The 14,812-nt window shown below is 38.6% G+C and overlaps 1 protein-coding gene across 2 annotated transcripts; it reads right to left on the bottom strand.

The window, feature by feature from the left end:
• LOC130080227 (nutritionally-regulated adipose and cardiac-enriched protein-like) lies at nt 1-13,006 on the bottom strand. 2 transcript variants are annotated; one of them, XM_056245535.1, is made up of 7 exons: nt 12,852-13,006; nt 7,667-7,697; nt 7,448-7,556; nt 5,832-5,992; nt 4,339-4,468; nt 3,153-3,179; nt 1-1,046 (listed from the first exon to the last, which is right to left on the bottom strand). In XM_056245535.1, exons 1-7 carry the CDS (start codon nt 12,860-12,862, stop codon nt 841-843), a joined length of 675 nt encoding a protein of 224 aa, XP_056101510.1. In that variant the 5' UTR covers nt 12,863-13,006; the 3' UTR covers nt 1-840. The 2 variants fall into 2 exon arrangements, with proteins under 2 accessions (XP_056101510.1, XP_056101511.1); XM_056245536.1 differs by lacking the exon at nt 3,153-3,179.
• Between the last annotated feature and the right edge of the window lie 1,806 nt (nt 13,007-14,812).

Below are 14,812 nucleotides of genomic sequence, written 5' to 3'. Positions count from 1 at the left end.
AAAATGATAGTTATGAGAATATGTTCGTGAAAAAGACACAGCTGAATGTACTCGGGAAATGAGAAAACAATTATTTTGTAATTGTTATTAAAATATCAGGAGAGTTTTATGCGATTGCAGCAGTTGGAGATCTATCCGTGTAAGATATAGTTTCGGGTTACTAAAGACCCGGTAATAAAGATCGATTAAACATTCATGCATTTAAGGGTTAAAATATAACTATTTGTGACAGTAAACATGGCATTATGCATGTAGGCCTACTCACCGTTACATGTCGTTCTTTTCAGTATTGCTTATTAAAGTCCAAAACAGGTCGCATGATAATATTGACCTACAGTACCAATATATCAGTCGGGTTCTAACTGTTATAGACGGAATTCATTCATTCGTGTTCTGTTTTGACAGTCCTGTATAATTCTGATTGATAAAGGGTTTAATTACTATTGCTGCACAAGTATTATTTGGAAAAGGACTAACAGATGCTTTAAAACATAATCGCCCAGAAAAGTTATACAAGGACAAATAGCTACATATACAGATTTCTGATTATATATGACTCAGTATAATGAGGTTGTGGCAATGGATATGCCACCATAAAGGGCAAAAAAGCACACCATCGCTTAATGGCGTGGCCTTCAATCAACTACAAAATAAAAGAGGTGGATGTTGAACATCCTCAAAAACTTTAACTGGTGACCAGTCTGAATATATAACAGTGAAAATAAAGCAATAAAAAAAAAACAAGGACCCTTTTATTTCCTCCACAGTCCTTTAAAACCATTCTGACCTTTCGTGGTTTTTTTTCTTCTGCTTGTTGCTGCCCTCTGTGGTCGGTTATGGTCATTGCATGGTCAGCCAGATCCAGCAGGCCCAAACAATCTGTTTGAATTGAAGCAGGTACACAGCCAGTGCCGTCTGCAGCTCCTCGCAGGCACGCTGGGGTCTTCGGCGGTCCGTGCAGTACAGTGCCAGACCCAGCGCAGACAGCAGCAGGAACAGGCAGGTGAGCAAGGCCAGGTGCAAATGGCTCTGGGGGGTGTCGTACACTGGAGCACACAAATTCAAAAAGATTTGGTGTGAAATGCTACATTTGTTGGCTGCGCAACTGCTTAAAACAGTCATTCTTTAAAGGTGCTATAGGTAGTTAGCTTAGCAGTTAGCTTGTCTTAGGGGCTATTTTGCTAACGTTTCTTAAGGGGCTGTTTACACGACAATGTTTTCAATTAAAAACGTACAACTTTGTATGCGTTTTTGCCGTTTGTTTACACGACAACGGCGTTTTGGGGGCCTGAAAACAACTCTGTGTAAACAACAAAAACGTGAATCTCTGAAGACAATGACGTCATGCACATGCATATTACCTGTTCATTCTATAGCGTTTCATCTAATGGCCTGGCAGCAGAATACGTGTGAATGGGGATTGTTTTGACAATAGTGTGGTCTGTACGCGGAAAACTCAAAGGAAAAACACTGAAATTACATGCTACTTATTTCCTGCTTCATCTCTGATTCGTAAATACAAGTTTTTTTTGTAAGAAATTAGACGTGAACAACCTCTCAAGTCGTATATACAACTAAGAAATACAAGATCATTTTGATACCCTAATTTCCTAGTTGGCAGCCCATAAACTATAAACGTAGCAGAGGAGAGAACTATTGCTGAACTGACTGTTTCGGGTTTTTTTGGTTTTCCCACAACATATCCTACTGATCAGCCACAACATTAAAATCACTGACAGGTGAAGTGAATAACATTGATGGGATGGCAGCAGGATGCAATATGGGAAGAAGGCAGGCCGGCAGAGGCAGTGTTATGTTCTGGACAACCTTCTGCTGTGAAACCTTCAAGTGGATGTTACTTTGACACGTACCACTTACCTAAAGACTTGCAGACCACCCCTTCATGACAATGGTGTTCCCTGATGGCATTGGCCTCTTTCAGCAGGATAATACACCCCACCACTGTAACGGAAGCCAGCTAGTAAGAGCTGTGCAGGCAAACCTCACTCCACTGATCTCTAGAAGCGCACTAGAGACTGATGCTAGAGACTGCGGTCTTTAGCGTCCTTGTTAGCACACCGCCTACCATGCTGGAGACGCCAGTTCGAGTCCCGCTCAGAGCGGGGCAAGTAGGACTGAAGGGGTTACATTTGGTGCCATGACCCGGATGGGAGGGAGGTTTAGGGGGGTGAGTGTAACGGAGGCCAGAAAGTAAAGAGCTGTGAGAGTAAACCTCACTCCCGTGGCCCCAAGAGGCCGGAGACGCCTGCTCGGAGTGGGTCAAGTAGGACAGGTTACACCACACTGAAAATATTGTTCAGGAATGGTTTAAATAACATGATAAATAGTTCAAGGTGTTTCCTTGGCCTCCAAATTTCCCAGATCGCGATGCGATTGAGCATCTATGGGATGTGCTGGACCAACAAATCCGATCCATGGAAGCCCAACCTCACAACTTGCAGGACTTGCTGCCAGATACCTGTTTTGGCATCACGAGGGGGAACTACACAATATTAGGCAGGTGTTTTTAATGTTGTGCCTGATCAGTGTATATGTACGTATACAAATAGCCATTTGATTACTATTGTAATCCATACACTACGAAAACAGCACTAATTTGACTGAAATTCCAGCATCTTCAGCAAGCTGACTGTGAATTTATAGAGCAGGTAATGTTTGTATGGTTGTCTGCGAATGGGGCACTACATTTTATTCAAAATATGCTGGATATTGACAAAATATTTTCATTACATGTTGGCTTTAATAATATTTTTCCAAGAAATAGGCAAGAATGAACCTGGTGTCCCCCATGATTAGTAACACGTAATTATGATTTCAGAAGTGGGAAGAAGGAATTTTCTGAAAGCATGTGGGCAGCATTATTCCCTGGCTAGCAGCACTCTTTTAACCACAGAAAATTAAGAAAAAGGTCTCTTTCTTTGGGTTTAGCATGCACAAATGTCACATTTTTGGCAAAGGCAAACAAATTGTAGTACAATTCATGTCAATTTTTAAACCACAGCAAAGAGTTACTAATAAACTTTCAGGCTGTTCTGAGTCCCAGATTGCATGCAAGTAAATGTCATGCATGTTGTCATGCATTTTTGAGATCTACGACACTGTTCAACACATTTCTTATCTAGTATTCTTACCTCCTAAACAGTCATAGTACGGAATGTCTGGAAAGCCAACATAAAAAGTAATAATGAGTTTTAGGTTTGAGTTCAATTAGTCAAGGTCTTTGTAAAGCTCATAAACATTCATATAACTAAAGGTGCGGTCACATTTACCATTGTTCTGCGGACGAATTCCAGTCATTTCAATAGTAACTTGAAATTTGCTGCATTGACCAACAGAAAGCTGCTTGTTTATGAGCTGTGCTTCATACATTGCTACACTATTGACAATATACATTGGATATTTGCTCGTGAAATTTTGGTAATGTGATTCTACTTGTTCATTTCTGACTTGTGATGCAGCCTGAATCATAATCACACTGTGTTCGTTCGTTGGCCAGAGGAGACCTGGCATCTCGACTGAGCCTGGTTTCTTCCAAGGTTTTTCTCTCCATTCTGTCTCCTGATGGAGTTTGGGTTCCTTGCCACTGTCACCTGACCTCTGGCTTGCTTAGTTGGGAATACTTAACATTCAACAATATTATTGATCTGACTGCACTGACACTATTGGATGAGAACTGAACTGAGTTGGATGACGACATCACTGTTTTCTGCAAAACTGCTTTAGATGAAAATAGATTAACTAATGTAATAATTGATTATCTTTTCAACGGTACTGAATCAACACTGAACTGACTTCAGCTGAACAATGACACTATTTTCGTAGAGCTGCTGTAGAGCCGAAATGAACTCTGTTTAAATCATTTTCCTGTTATCACAGTAAAGATGCTTTGAAACAATCTGTATTGTATAAAGCGCTATATAAATAAAGGTGACTTGACTCTAGCGTATGAACAAAAGGAAACACACGACCTTCAATTTTCAACAAGGCCTTTCGACAAGACTAGAGCTCTTGAGAGACAGACAAGCTGCACTAAAGCGTAATTCTTTAAATTCGATTCTTTGTTTCATTAACATAACAGTCTTGTTGGCACAGATTGCACACTGGCTAATTTGCATGCAAATTAGAAAGTAATTCACTTGGGCATGTTTGTGCATCCCTTCTTTTCTTTTTTTTTTCAGAATGAGGGAATTCATTTACCTCAGCTCTAAGAAAGAAAAGTCTTTTACTAACCTACTTTTATTTGACTATTTCACAATTTGTCACTTTAAAGAACAGTTTTTAGGGACTGCTAGAGCAGGTTTATTTGAACTCTCTTACCATGAACAGTGATCTCTGGCTCTCTGAAGCGAACTCGCCTCTCGTTTTTTCTCCTGCGCGAAGAGTCTGACTCTACATTGCTCACGTTGGACCTTTTCAGGATAGAGGTGGGCAGTTTTTCATTTATGACCTGAAATCAGAAAAGACAAAACTATCGACTTCTAGAACGTTTGATAGACGTAATGTGAAGTCGTTTGAATGTGACAGTAGATTCCTATAACTTTAGCTCTTGATTTCTAAGACCTTTTGACATTAACACACTTTCCATGTGACAAGATTATTTGCAGTATGACATCATGACATTTTAAAAGCACAAAGTAGTCTAATGTAATTGACACAAAAAAGGATGTTGGTCCAAAAACATGTGCTATATTATGTGAGTAAATCACATTAAGCTAAGATGTGGGTATAGATGGGTATCGTATGAATTTTAGCGTTTCCGGTTCCCAGTTTCGATTCCAATAAGCAAATTTGATTATTTTTGCAAAACATTCTGTTGCAGCTGAATACCATGAACAAAAATTAGCAGCCCACAGAACACTTACACAAGGAAATTTTGCCTATGGTTTTAACAAAAATACCACAGAAAAAAAACAACTAGCAAAAGCACAAATAAATACAACTGAACAAAGTTCAGAAACTGAAATCAAATGTAAAAAAACACTACAAAATAATATGTTATAAAATATAGATTAAGCCTTTTAAAGTTACAAAAGTTATTTAGTCAGGATCAGTGAGTGATTTTCTTAGTCTTTTGTTTTTTGATTAAGATTAATGACACAGACAGCAGCAGGCATTTTAGCCTGCTGTCACTTTAAGACCTAATGTACGAATCCAATATACTATGTTTACGAGAATATTTTGTCAAAATTGTATGTGTATTTGTCCGTTCAAGCACAAGACGTGAAAGAGTGCTCAATTCAGTATCATGCACTATGGTCGTGTGTCCACCAAAGCGCTAGGCGAAAACGCTTGAGAGCGTTTGGGCAGTGCAGCTTTTTTCAGCTTTGCTTGCTATGATATGGAATTACCGCGAAAGTTTTACTAGCATCTCATTTTACAGAGTTTTTTTGTGCGTGAGCTTTGGATGCGTGTGGAGCATAGAAAACAGCGTGCCAGTGATGAATTGAGTTCTCTTTCGCATCTTCTTGCGCTTGAATGGTTTAAAAGCACATTAAAAGGCACACACAGGAATCAATAAGCGTAATAGAAATGCGCGTGCCTTATCAAGTCCACTGTTCTTGGAAATTTGGAATTTGTTCGTGATACCCCACCCTAGATATGGGTCAATAATGAGATGAATCCATTATGAAATTGAATACACCCCTATGATGAGTATGTTTTTCATTTGGCATAAAGTAAAAAATGTTAAAACAGTTCTGATGCCATAATAAAGAAGAAGAGGAATAAAGAAGAATCTGATTGAATTGAATTAATAATTTTGAATGATCAGTTAATTTATCATGGACACTTGTCAATGACCGTTGGATTACCTTAGTTTTAAGAGTTTCCTGTTGTATATATGGCTGTTTTCTGTGCCGTAACTCAGAGTGTCTGTCCTTATGGCTATGAGAAATGCCACTCAGAGCGTCGCTAAATGACTCGCTGGCTGAGAACCTCTTGGAAAGAGTTGACACACACTCTCCCAATGAATCTGTAAAAATTAACACAAAGAGCACTTTACAAACTGCAAAACAACATATTTGGCATTTAATCAGCAAAATAAGCAACACACATTTGTTTCTAGTCGGTACAGTCTGTATGATGAAATTAGTTTAGAAGAGAATAATTTAGCATTGAAACTATGACATAGTGCCACGCTGGTGATATGTTGTGGGGAAAGCATTTTCTCTCAAAAAGCTGACTTGGCACAGCTGAGTTTGACGTACGTGACACATTGCTGCCCTACACAATACATTTTTCATCGTCCAGGAAAAAGGCAATAGGGTAGACACAGAACGACCCGTCCCTCCAGAAAACTAGCAAAGCATTTCTGCTTACAAAAACACCCTGGCCTCAAACTGTCAAAGACATGACCCAGCTTTTCAGCCAGAGATCTACAACGCCATCAGCCACTGACAGAAAGTGCATGCTTGGAATACATGTTTACTCATTCGGTTAATATACCTCCGCAGTTTTTTAATCGTACAGAACTTTATGTGCAGTAGACTTGATGCAGTGCAATATCCTTGCATGGCCCTTTATGCAAGTTCTTAAAAGAGATTTCATTGAAAGCTACTGTGGATATTTTGATATGACAATCAGAACACTTTACTTAGAATATGAAAGATTGCTGGCTTGTATGGGACTATAATGTACAGTAATGTACAGGAATGTAATGGACCAAAATTGCAGAGCAGATGTGATTAATTGAAGGTTTATACAAATTTAACACATAGCAAACTATCCAGATAAGTTGGTTATAGCCACCACTGTCATTAAAAATGATAAAAACAAATCAAACTAAAATGTGTTCCCCTTCCATGTGAAGCGCTTTGAGTGCCTAGAAAAGCGCTATATAAATGTAATGAATTATTATTATTAAAATACAGAACGCTTTCATTTGAAAGTCACCATGTACTCAAAATTGACTAATCTTGTTTTATATGGAATATTCCGGTATTTATTATAAATGATTTATCTGTGCACATCATTATTATTTTATTCCTGTGCCCTCATCTTTAATCAAACTAACTGCCCCTACCTCTTGCAGCTCATCTCTTCTCTTCTCTGATGATGCGGTTACTGGCGCGAGGGCGGGACAACCTGTCACTCACATGAGATCCACCAATAGCAAACCACAACCATACAATCAAATCCCCATGGAATTTGATCAAGTCCCGCCCTACATACCAGTTTTCTACTTTAATTTCACATTTTATTCAATGTGTTGCTTGCAGATTCTTTGTAATTGTTTGTAAAATTTACTATCAATTTCTGAGTAAACATTGTTTAGAGCATTTCTTTCCCAGTGTATACATATCAAGGCACATTTTTGTAAGGACAATTAACTTTCTAATTATTTACGTAATGTTGACAATGTTTTAGTGGCATGGCTGAAGGGAAACTGAAGACACAACTTCATGTGGAAAGTAAATAGTTAAGTTACTTGTATATTCTGTTTTGCCAATCTCAGCATAGACAGTGGCTAGCAGCTCCAGACTCCGGGCTGTGATGGGGTGGTCATTACCAAAAGCCCGCTGGTGGATTTTAGTGGCCTAAATGGAAAAAGATGGAGAAATTACAATTACTTCAACATTTCCTAAGATTTCTCCTCTTTTAAATCCTTCTGTCATTTTGCATGTATACTAAAACACAATGTACATACCTTGCCACTGTATTCTAAAGCAAGATGGGGTCTGAAAACAATGAAGAGACAAAAACATTAGAAATGATGGTCCAAAATGTGTGTATGTGTAAAATAGTTCAAGAAAAATGCTATTTAAAAAAAAAAGGAAAATTACAACTGATGTTATTTCTAGTAATTTTTTAGATACAATATACAATAAGAGATACAATATTCTTTTCAGGGTGTCCATGCATACAAAATAGACAGTGTACCAGTGTTGGGGAAAGTTACTTTGAAAAGTAAGGCATTACAATAGTGTATTAATCCCCGAAAAAATAATTAATTGCGTTACTTAGTTGCTTTATATGGAGGACGCAGCTCAAACGTTTCAGCTGTCCTGGATTACAGAAGATTAGGACACATGAGAATAAAGTTCAACGCTTTTACTATAGCAATAAAAACAAAGAAAAAAAATTAAACACTATGTGATTTTACTTATTGGTATGGTTGAATTGGATCATCGAAGGTCAGCAGAAAAGACACTGGTTAATAAAGTGAGATTAAATACATAAAGTGTATATATTATTTAAGATTTTATTATTGCAGGTTTTCATTTCACTGTTTTTATTTATTTTGAGGAATACTGAATCTGTTTTTGTACAAACGTGTTTACACAGCAGCGCACACAACGCCTCTGCACTTACTCCTCATTTCCCTCAACATGGGGACAGGAGAGCTGCCAGTTAATAAATGGGAAAACAAATAACTTGCATAAAGAAAAAGTAAATAAGCATTACTTTACTTGAAAAGGTAACCTGATTACTGTAATGTAATGCATTACCCCCCAACACTGCAGTGTACATACAGTACTGCATATAAAATACTGTACTGTAAATAGTATGGGAACATGTAGTCTGAACATCACCGAACATGTGTCTGCCTGTTTACTGCACGTGTGAGAGAGATGCATGCACATGTTGTATATTATCGATCACCAAATCTATATAATTGATTACACCTTGGAGACTCGGTTGACCCTTTTCTATTACCTCAGCCATAAAGAGGGAGAGAGTATCAGTGCATTTACAGACAGGGTCCAGTATAATATCACATATTGCAACATATTATACTAGATGGATCATTAATATTGATATGTTTTCTGTGAGCAACAGCAAGAACAATCCATTTAATGGAATACATCAGAGGAGATCAAGCAAAACCCATAATACTTGCTGTACATGAGTCAGTACAGTAAAGCATGTTAGGACATAACTATCGGCTTGGTATCAAGTTTATTTGCTTATCAAAAACGGATCACAGCAGGTCAGTATATTTATAATCATAAAGGAGAGTGAATAAAGGGAGACTGTCAGGCAAACACTTGACACTCACCTTCTATAAAACCTTCTATAACTACTCTCTTGGCACTGGAGAAACTCTTGACAGAGAACATTGTCACCTCATGGAATAGCACACTGCTTACTGTGCAGTATATATTAAATACTGCCTACTGTTCTAAAAATATTAAATTGAAAGGTCAAGTTGTTGTGTACATTGCATTGTGGGATGCGTTGTACCCTGGTTCTATACTTTACAATTTGGCAAATGTAGCGTACTAGTACCTTGTGAAAAGAAGTGCACTTAATTGTAAAGAATGTGCACTTGTAGTGTACTTCAAATCTCAAATATATATACATAAATATATATACACGCACACATACACACACATTTATATTACATTTTTATACTATTATTTACTTCAAATAAAAAGCCACTTAAGTGTAGACAGAGCACTTAATGTTTCTTAACACACTTAAATACACATTTAAAGGTGCTCTAAGCGATGTCACGCGTTTTTTAGGCCAAAACATTTTTTGTCACATACTGCAAACATCTCCTCACTAACCGCTGGCTGCCTGTCCCCTGAACACACTGTAAAGAAACGCGATCTCTGTAGACAGCCCAGGCTCCACAAACAGCAACAAAAACAAACAAGGCTAACCCGCTCCACGAAACATGACAAACAGTTCCAGCCAATCACCGACAAGAAGGACTTGGGGGCGGGGTTTGTGCGCGGATGAGGAGGAGGGAGGGTCTAGCTAGCCTCCGTTTTGTTTGACAACACTTTAAACGTCAACAAGAAGTGACATCACCCGACATCGCTTAGAGAACCTTTAAAACATGCACTTTGTAATGGTCAAATTAAAGTTTTCACTTTATAGTACATTTTAAATCGAGATTTTTTTATTATATTTGTTTATGCTTTAAAAAAGAATTACACTTATTTTGATGTGTTGACTAACATATGTAGTGTATTATTAAATTACAATATTACAAGTAAATATATTTTAAGTGTGTCAAAAAGCACTCCAAACTTAAGCTAAGTTTAAACTATTATACCTTTTAATTAAAGTTGCAATTTTAAATCTTTATTCCTGTAATAAATACACTTTTTAAAAGTATAAATTGTACTTTTTTTTCCCAGAGAGTTATGCATCCAGAAAATGTACATATTGTGCACAGTACATCCTGGAAAAATTGCATGAGTAATGCGGCAGGACGCTATTCTGATGGTAAAGATGATTCATAAGGTTTGGTACACTTGAACATTTGTTACAGGAGCCTTAGGCTATGTAAAAAGCAAATACAGAAGAGTTTTAAATGACGAAGACATGCATGATGAACTATGTTGGCACCAACGATAACAATGTGCATCCTTTATCTAAATCCTCTGACTCATATATATATATATACACCATATTTTATCCATATAGATTCTGTTCTGTCTATATTTACATTTACTATTGGGAAGCGGTTGTAAAAAAAAAAAAAAGAAGTAGAGCACATAGGCATAAAGCTCTATTTGATCCCACAGGCCTGGCACCTTTGCTTAATTTAAGCACAGATACAGACAGTTTCAGAATACCACAGCAATAGCCCACCTCAGTCAGGCTCGGTGAGGCATGCGGATCCATTACAGCACCCGTCACAACAAATCTGGCCACACGTGTGCTATGATTCCTGAAGGAGGTAGTGGAAATGTGCGGCCCGTGCCAGAGATATGGCACTCTATTCTTTTCAACAGAAACTCTTGGCATGTGTGTGAAGAATGGTGCTGTTTAGATAGGCGCTGCTTTGCCCTCAAGGTGTATAATGAGAATTTCCCGAGGGATTTCACATGGAACTGTTTCTTCATGTGGTCATTTAGCACTACGCAGTCCATATTGCAGCACTATTGTTTTGTAAAATGACTTTAATTAGCTTTTTTTGCATATAGGTCAGGAATTCAATATTGAATCCTTCACATGCGCTTTGAATGTCACATTTTTTAATAGTCTTCTGTACTTCTCTCTTCTAAGTACAGTATGTTTTTAAAACCCAATACATATGTCAGTGTGGTTATTATGGTCTTGCTTTAATTAATAATGACTAGGTGTTGGTTTGCACTGTTTTGGATTGTCCTCAAAGGACATTTGATCGGACACAACATGGCAAAGCTCTCAGCTACAAGAGCACTTCCTGCCCCAACACTGAAAGATTCAAGAGGCAGAACCACTTCCTATTCACTCAATAAGGCTTGAGCTACATTTTGTGTCAAAACTATCAGACATTGAAGTAAATTTATTTGTTACCTGAAAAAGTAATACAAGCACATTTTTGGGGTATCAGTGGGGTGTCAAATAAATAAATGGACATGAAATATTGATTTGAGGGTCAAAAATATAAGAATGTCCACTGTCCATGGTTAAGAAAAGGAAGAAAATCGTATAAAAATGTATATATATAAAAAATATATATACACACACCACATGAAAATTTACAACTTGAACTAACTTTTTTTTTGTCCATGTTGCACCGCATGACTTTTTAAAAAAAAAAATCGGAGAAATCTAATATTAAGCCAAACTACTTAGTTTTTTCTGTTTAAGAATTTCATTCTATAAATGGAGTTTTTATTTCTTTATTATCCATTTTGCTGTAGATCATTAAATCGTTACACTTTGTGTGCAAACGCTGCCTGTGAAGTCATTGCCTGATAAGGCAGGCAGCGAGGCAACAAGTCAGCCGCCAAAGCTTTCGGACGCAGCCATTGTTAAGTAATTGTGTTTTTGTATGAATTATAATTTAATTATAAGGTCAAAAATGAGTGTCCTGACATTGCCCCCTAAACTGATATTATTAAAGGGAGAAATAATGAGGTCACATTTGTTCAGGTGTTTTTAAGCTGAAATAGCAACAACTTCAACCATGACTGCTGTCCTAGTTTACCAACAGATCTTGAAGATCTATCCTGTTCAGGTTTCAAGAGTTACCTGAGCCAAAGAGTTTAAGGGATTACATACAAATGGTGTGGATACCCCCACATTTCTTTGTCCTGTGAAACATTATCTTATTGGAGCAGCAATAAAACAATCTCGTTCTCATTCAAGTGTAATGCCATCCTCTCTCCTGTGGCATCAACAACCTACCAGTCTCCTTCCCTGGGACAATCAGGTTAAATGCTTTAAGTCCCCAACAAGGGCCAACTGGTGGTCATAAATGTCCTCAAGTGTATGTGGTAGTGGCTTACAAAAGACCGCTTCATCATTTTAAGCCCCTGGAGGAAAGCGGACACCTCTCTCAGAGTGTCCTAGTAACATCTGAAACCTTGAGACTCACATAACACAAGTCACCTTTCTCTTCCTCTCTCCGTACGAGCGCACACTTGAGCCAATATAGTAAGGGATTCCTAATTCAGCATAAATAAAAACTTGTGTACATCCCAGAACATGAACTGCACTTCCAGAATTTTAACCAAATCAGAAGACTGTAAAACATGCAGTTATAAATCAGGTATAAATGCTGCCCATCATTTTAAATCATTTACATTTTCTCTCTAATAAAACCAGTAAAGCTGAATGTTACCATATGAAACAGTTCTGCTTTGTATTTGTTTATATTACTAAGAAACGTTACTAGAACAGCAGTCAAGTATTTCTTGGATGAGACATAAACAAGGAATGTAGTGTGGACAAATAGCACAAATAAAATGATCTTGAGTAAAACTGGGCCAAATTAAGTAAGAATGATTGAATGCATCTTCCTAAATCATGCATCAAGTGCTCATGAAATGCCCTCTATCAATACACATTGACTTGTATTTGGTATGGCATTTGGTATTTAAAAAATATATAGCATGCTGTATCTATGCAGGATCATTCTCACAGTCAGTTCACTCTCCTACCTCTTGCTCATGATGCAGAGCTGAGCCAGTCTCTCAAGATCCTGGGCCTGAGAAGCCTGTTCTGATAACTCCTCTTGAGACAGACATCCTGAGCTTCCCAATGTCCCGTCTTCCCGAGACCCTGATTCACACAAAGTCTGTCAGAAACCTCACAGACAATGCAAAAACACTCACAGAGACACTCGCGTACAGAGACAACAAGACAGTGACAAGACTGAAAAAGACAGAGAGGGAGGGAGGGAGGGAGGGAGGGTGAGAGAGAGAGAGAGAGAGAGAGAGAGAGAGAGAGAGAGAGAGAGAGAGAGAGAGAGAGAGAGAGAGAGAGAGAGAGAGAGAGAGAGACGGCCGATCACTGCCACCACACCCACAGATTCAAATGCTCTTACAAGGAAATGAAACGTATGAAAAACAGAAGCTTAGAAAGACCAACTAGAACTGGCAATGCCAAGAAGATTACTAAATTATATTTTCTGCCTGGGTATCAATATTGAAATGAAGACCTGATTGTAAGCTTAATGTTCTGGCAATACATGAGCAATTTCACACGAGTAGGAGTGTGATATGGCTCTATATCGGCTGCGATTGGGCCATAGACACAAGGCCACAGGCCGAGTACAGGAGGCGATCACAGACGCGCTGATACAGAGCCATGTATCACACTCCTACTCGTGTGACATTGCTTTCATATAAATCAATAAGAAACAGCAACAGAGAGTCTTTAAAAACCCTATTTTGTGTGGGATAACTTCCACCACAGATTCAAATCTCAAGCTGACAGTTTAAAGGGATAGTTCACCCAAAAAATGAAAATTAGCGCATGATTTACATTACTCCCTGACGCCATCCTAGGTGTATATGACATTCTTCTTTCAGACGAATACAATCGGAGTAATATTAAAAAACGTCCTGGCTCTTCCAAGCTTTATGGCAGTGAATGGTTGTTTCTGTTTTGAAGACCATAAAAGTGCGTCTATCCATCATAAAAGTGATCCACACCGCTCCGGGGGGTTAATAAAGGCCTTCTGAAGCGAAGCCATTCGTTCGTGTAAGAAAAATATTCACATTCAACTAGGGCTTTCAGTTAAACGTGTTATTAACGGCGTTAACGCAAACCCATTTTAACGGCGTTCATTTTTTTATCGCGCGATTAACGGTCTTTTTGGCCTAGCAAACTTTGTAGTTTTTTTTCACATGCTTTTGCAACAGGACGCGGCATGCGCGGCGCTATGAAACCCATTCATTTCAATGGCTTGTGCCGCGCGAGGACGTTTTGAATGCGCAAGCGGATCTAGCTAGACCGGGAACAAAACAACAGGCACACCGCACACACTTGTTTGGGCTTGCAAGCCGGCCAAATAGTTGGTTAACGTTACGTTTTGAGTGGATGACGAGCGCGAGACGCCGAAATGGATGCCAATAAGATTTTGAATGGAAGTTTACTTTTAAAAAGTTGCCAAATGGTTCCATTGACAAGACCAAAGTGATCTGTGTGTTTTGTCGTTGTGAACTGAGCTATCATCATCGCAGCACGTCTAGTCTGAAATACCACTTGATGGCCAAACACACACACACACACACACACACACAACTGATGCGAATCCTCCGCCCCCTCGTCAATATCAGGACCTCGTCAGTATTTCTTTCACCCTTTTATTGATGGACAGTGTTACATTGTGTGAGAGATTATTTGCTCCAAGTGAGAATGTTATGCCTCGTTTCCACTGAGTGGTACGGTACGGTTCAGTACGATACGGTTCGGGTCGGGTCGCTAAACCATGATCGGGGCTCGCGTTTCCACTGCCAACAGTACCCTACTTGATAGGCGTGGTGTATGCCGGAAAGTTGTGATAACGTCACTTGATAGGCGTGGTGTTTGCCGGAGAGAAGCGATCGACGTCATTTTCGCGCGAACAAAAACGACATAGTAAACAACAATGGATGACAGACAGCAGATCTTGTTC

This window comes from Rhinichthys klamathensis, unplaced genomic scaffold (genome assembly GCF_029890125.1).
Source record: "Rhinichthys klamathensis goyatoka isolate OS25496 unplaced genomic scaffold, OSU_Roscu_1.1 h1tg000032l_1, whole genome shotgun sequence".
NCBI lineage: Eukaryota > Metazoa > Chordata > Actinopteri > Cypriniformes > Leuciscidae > Rhinichthys > Rhinichthys klamathensis.
This window is presented reverse-complemented; position numbering and strand designations above follow the sequence as displayed.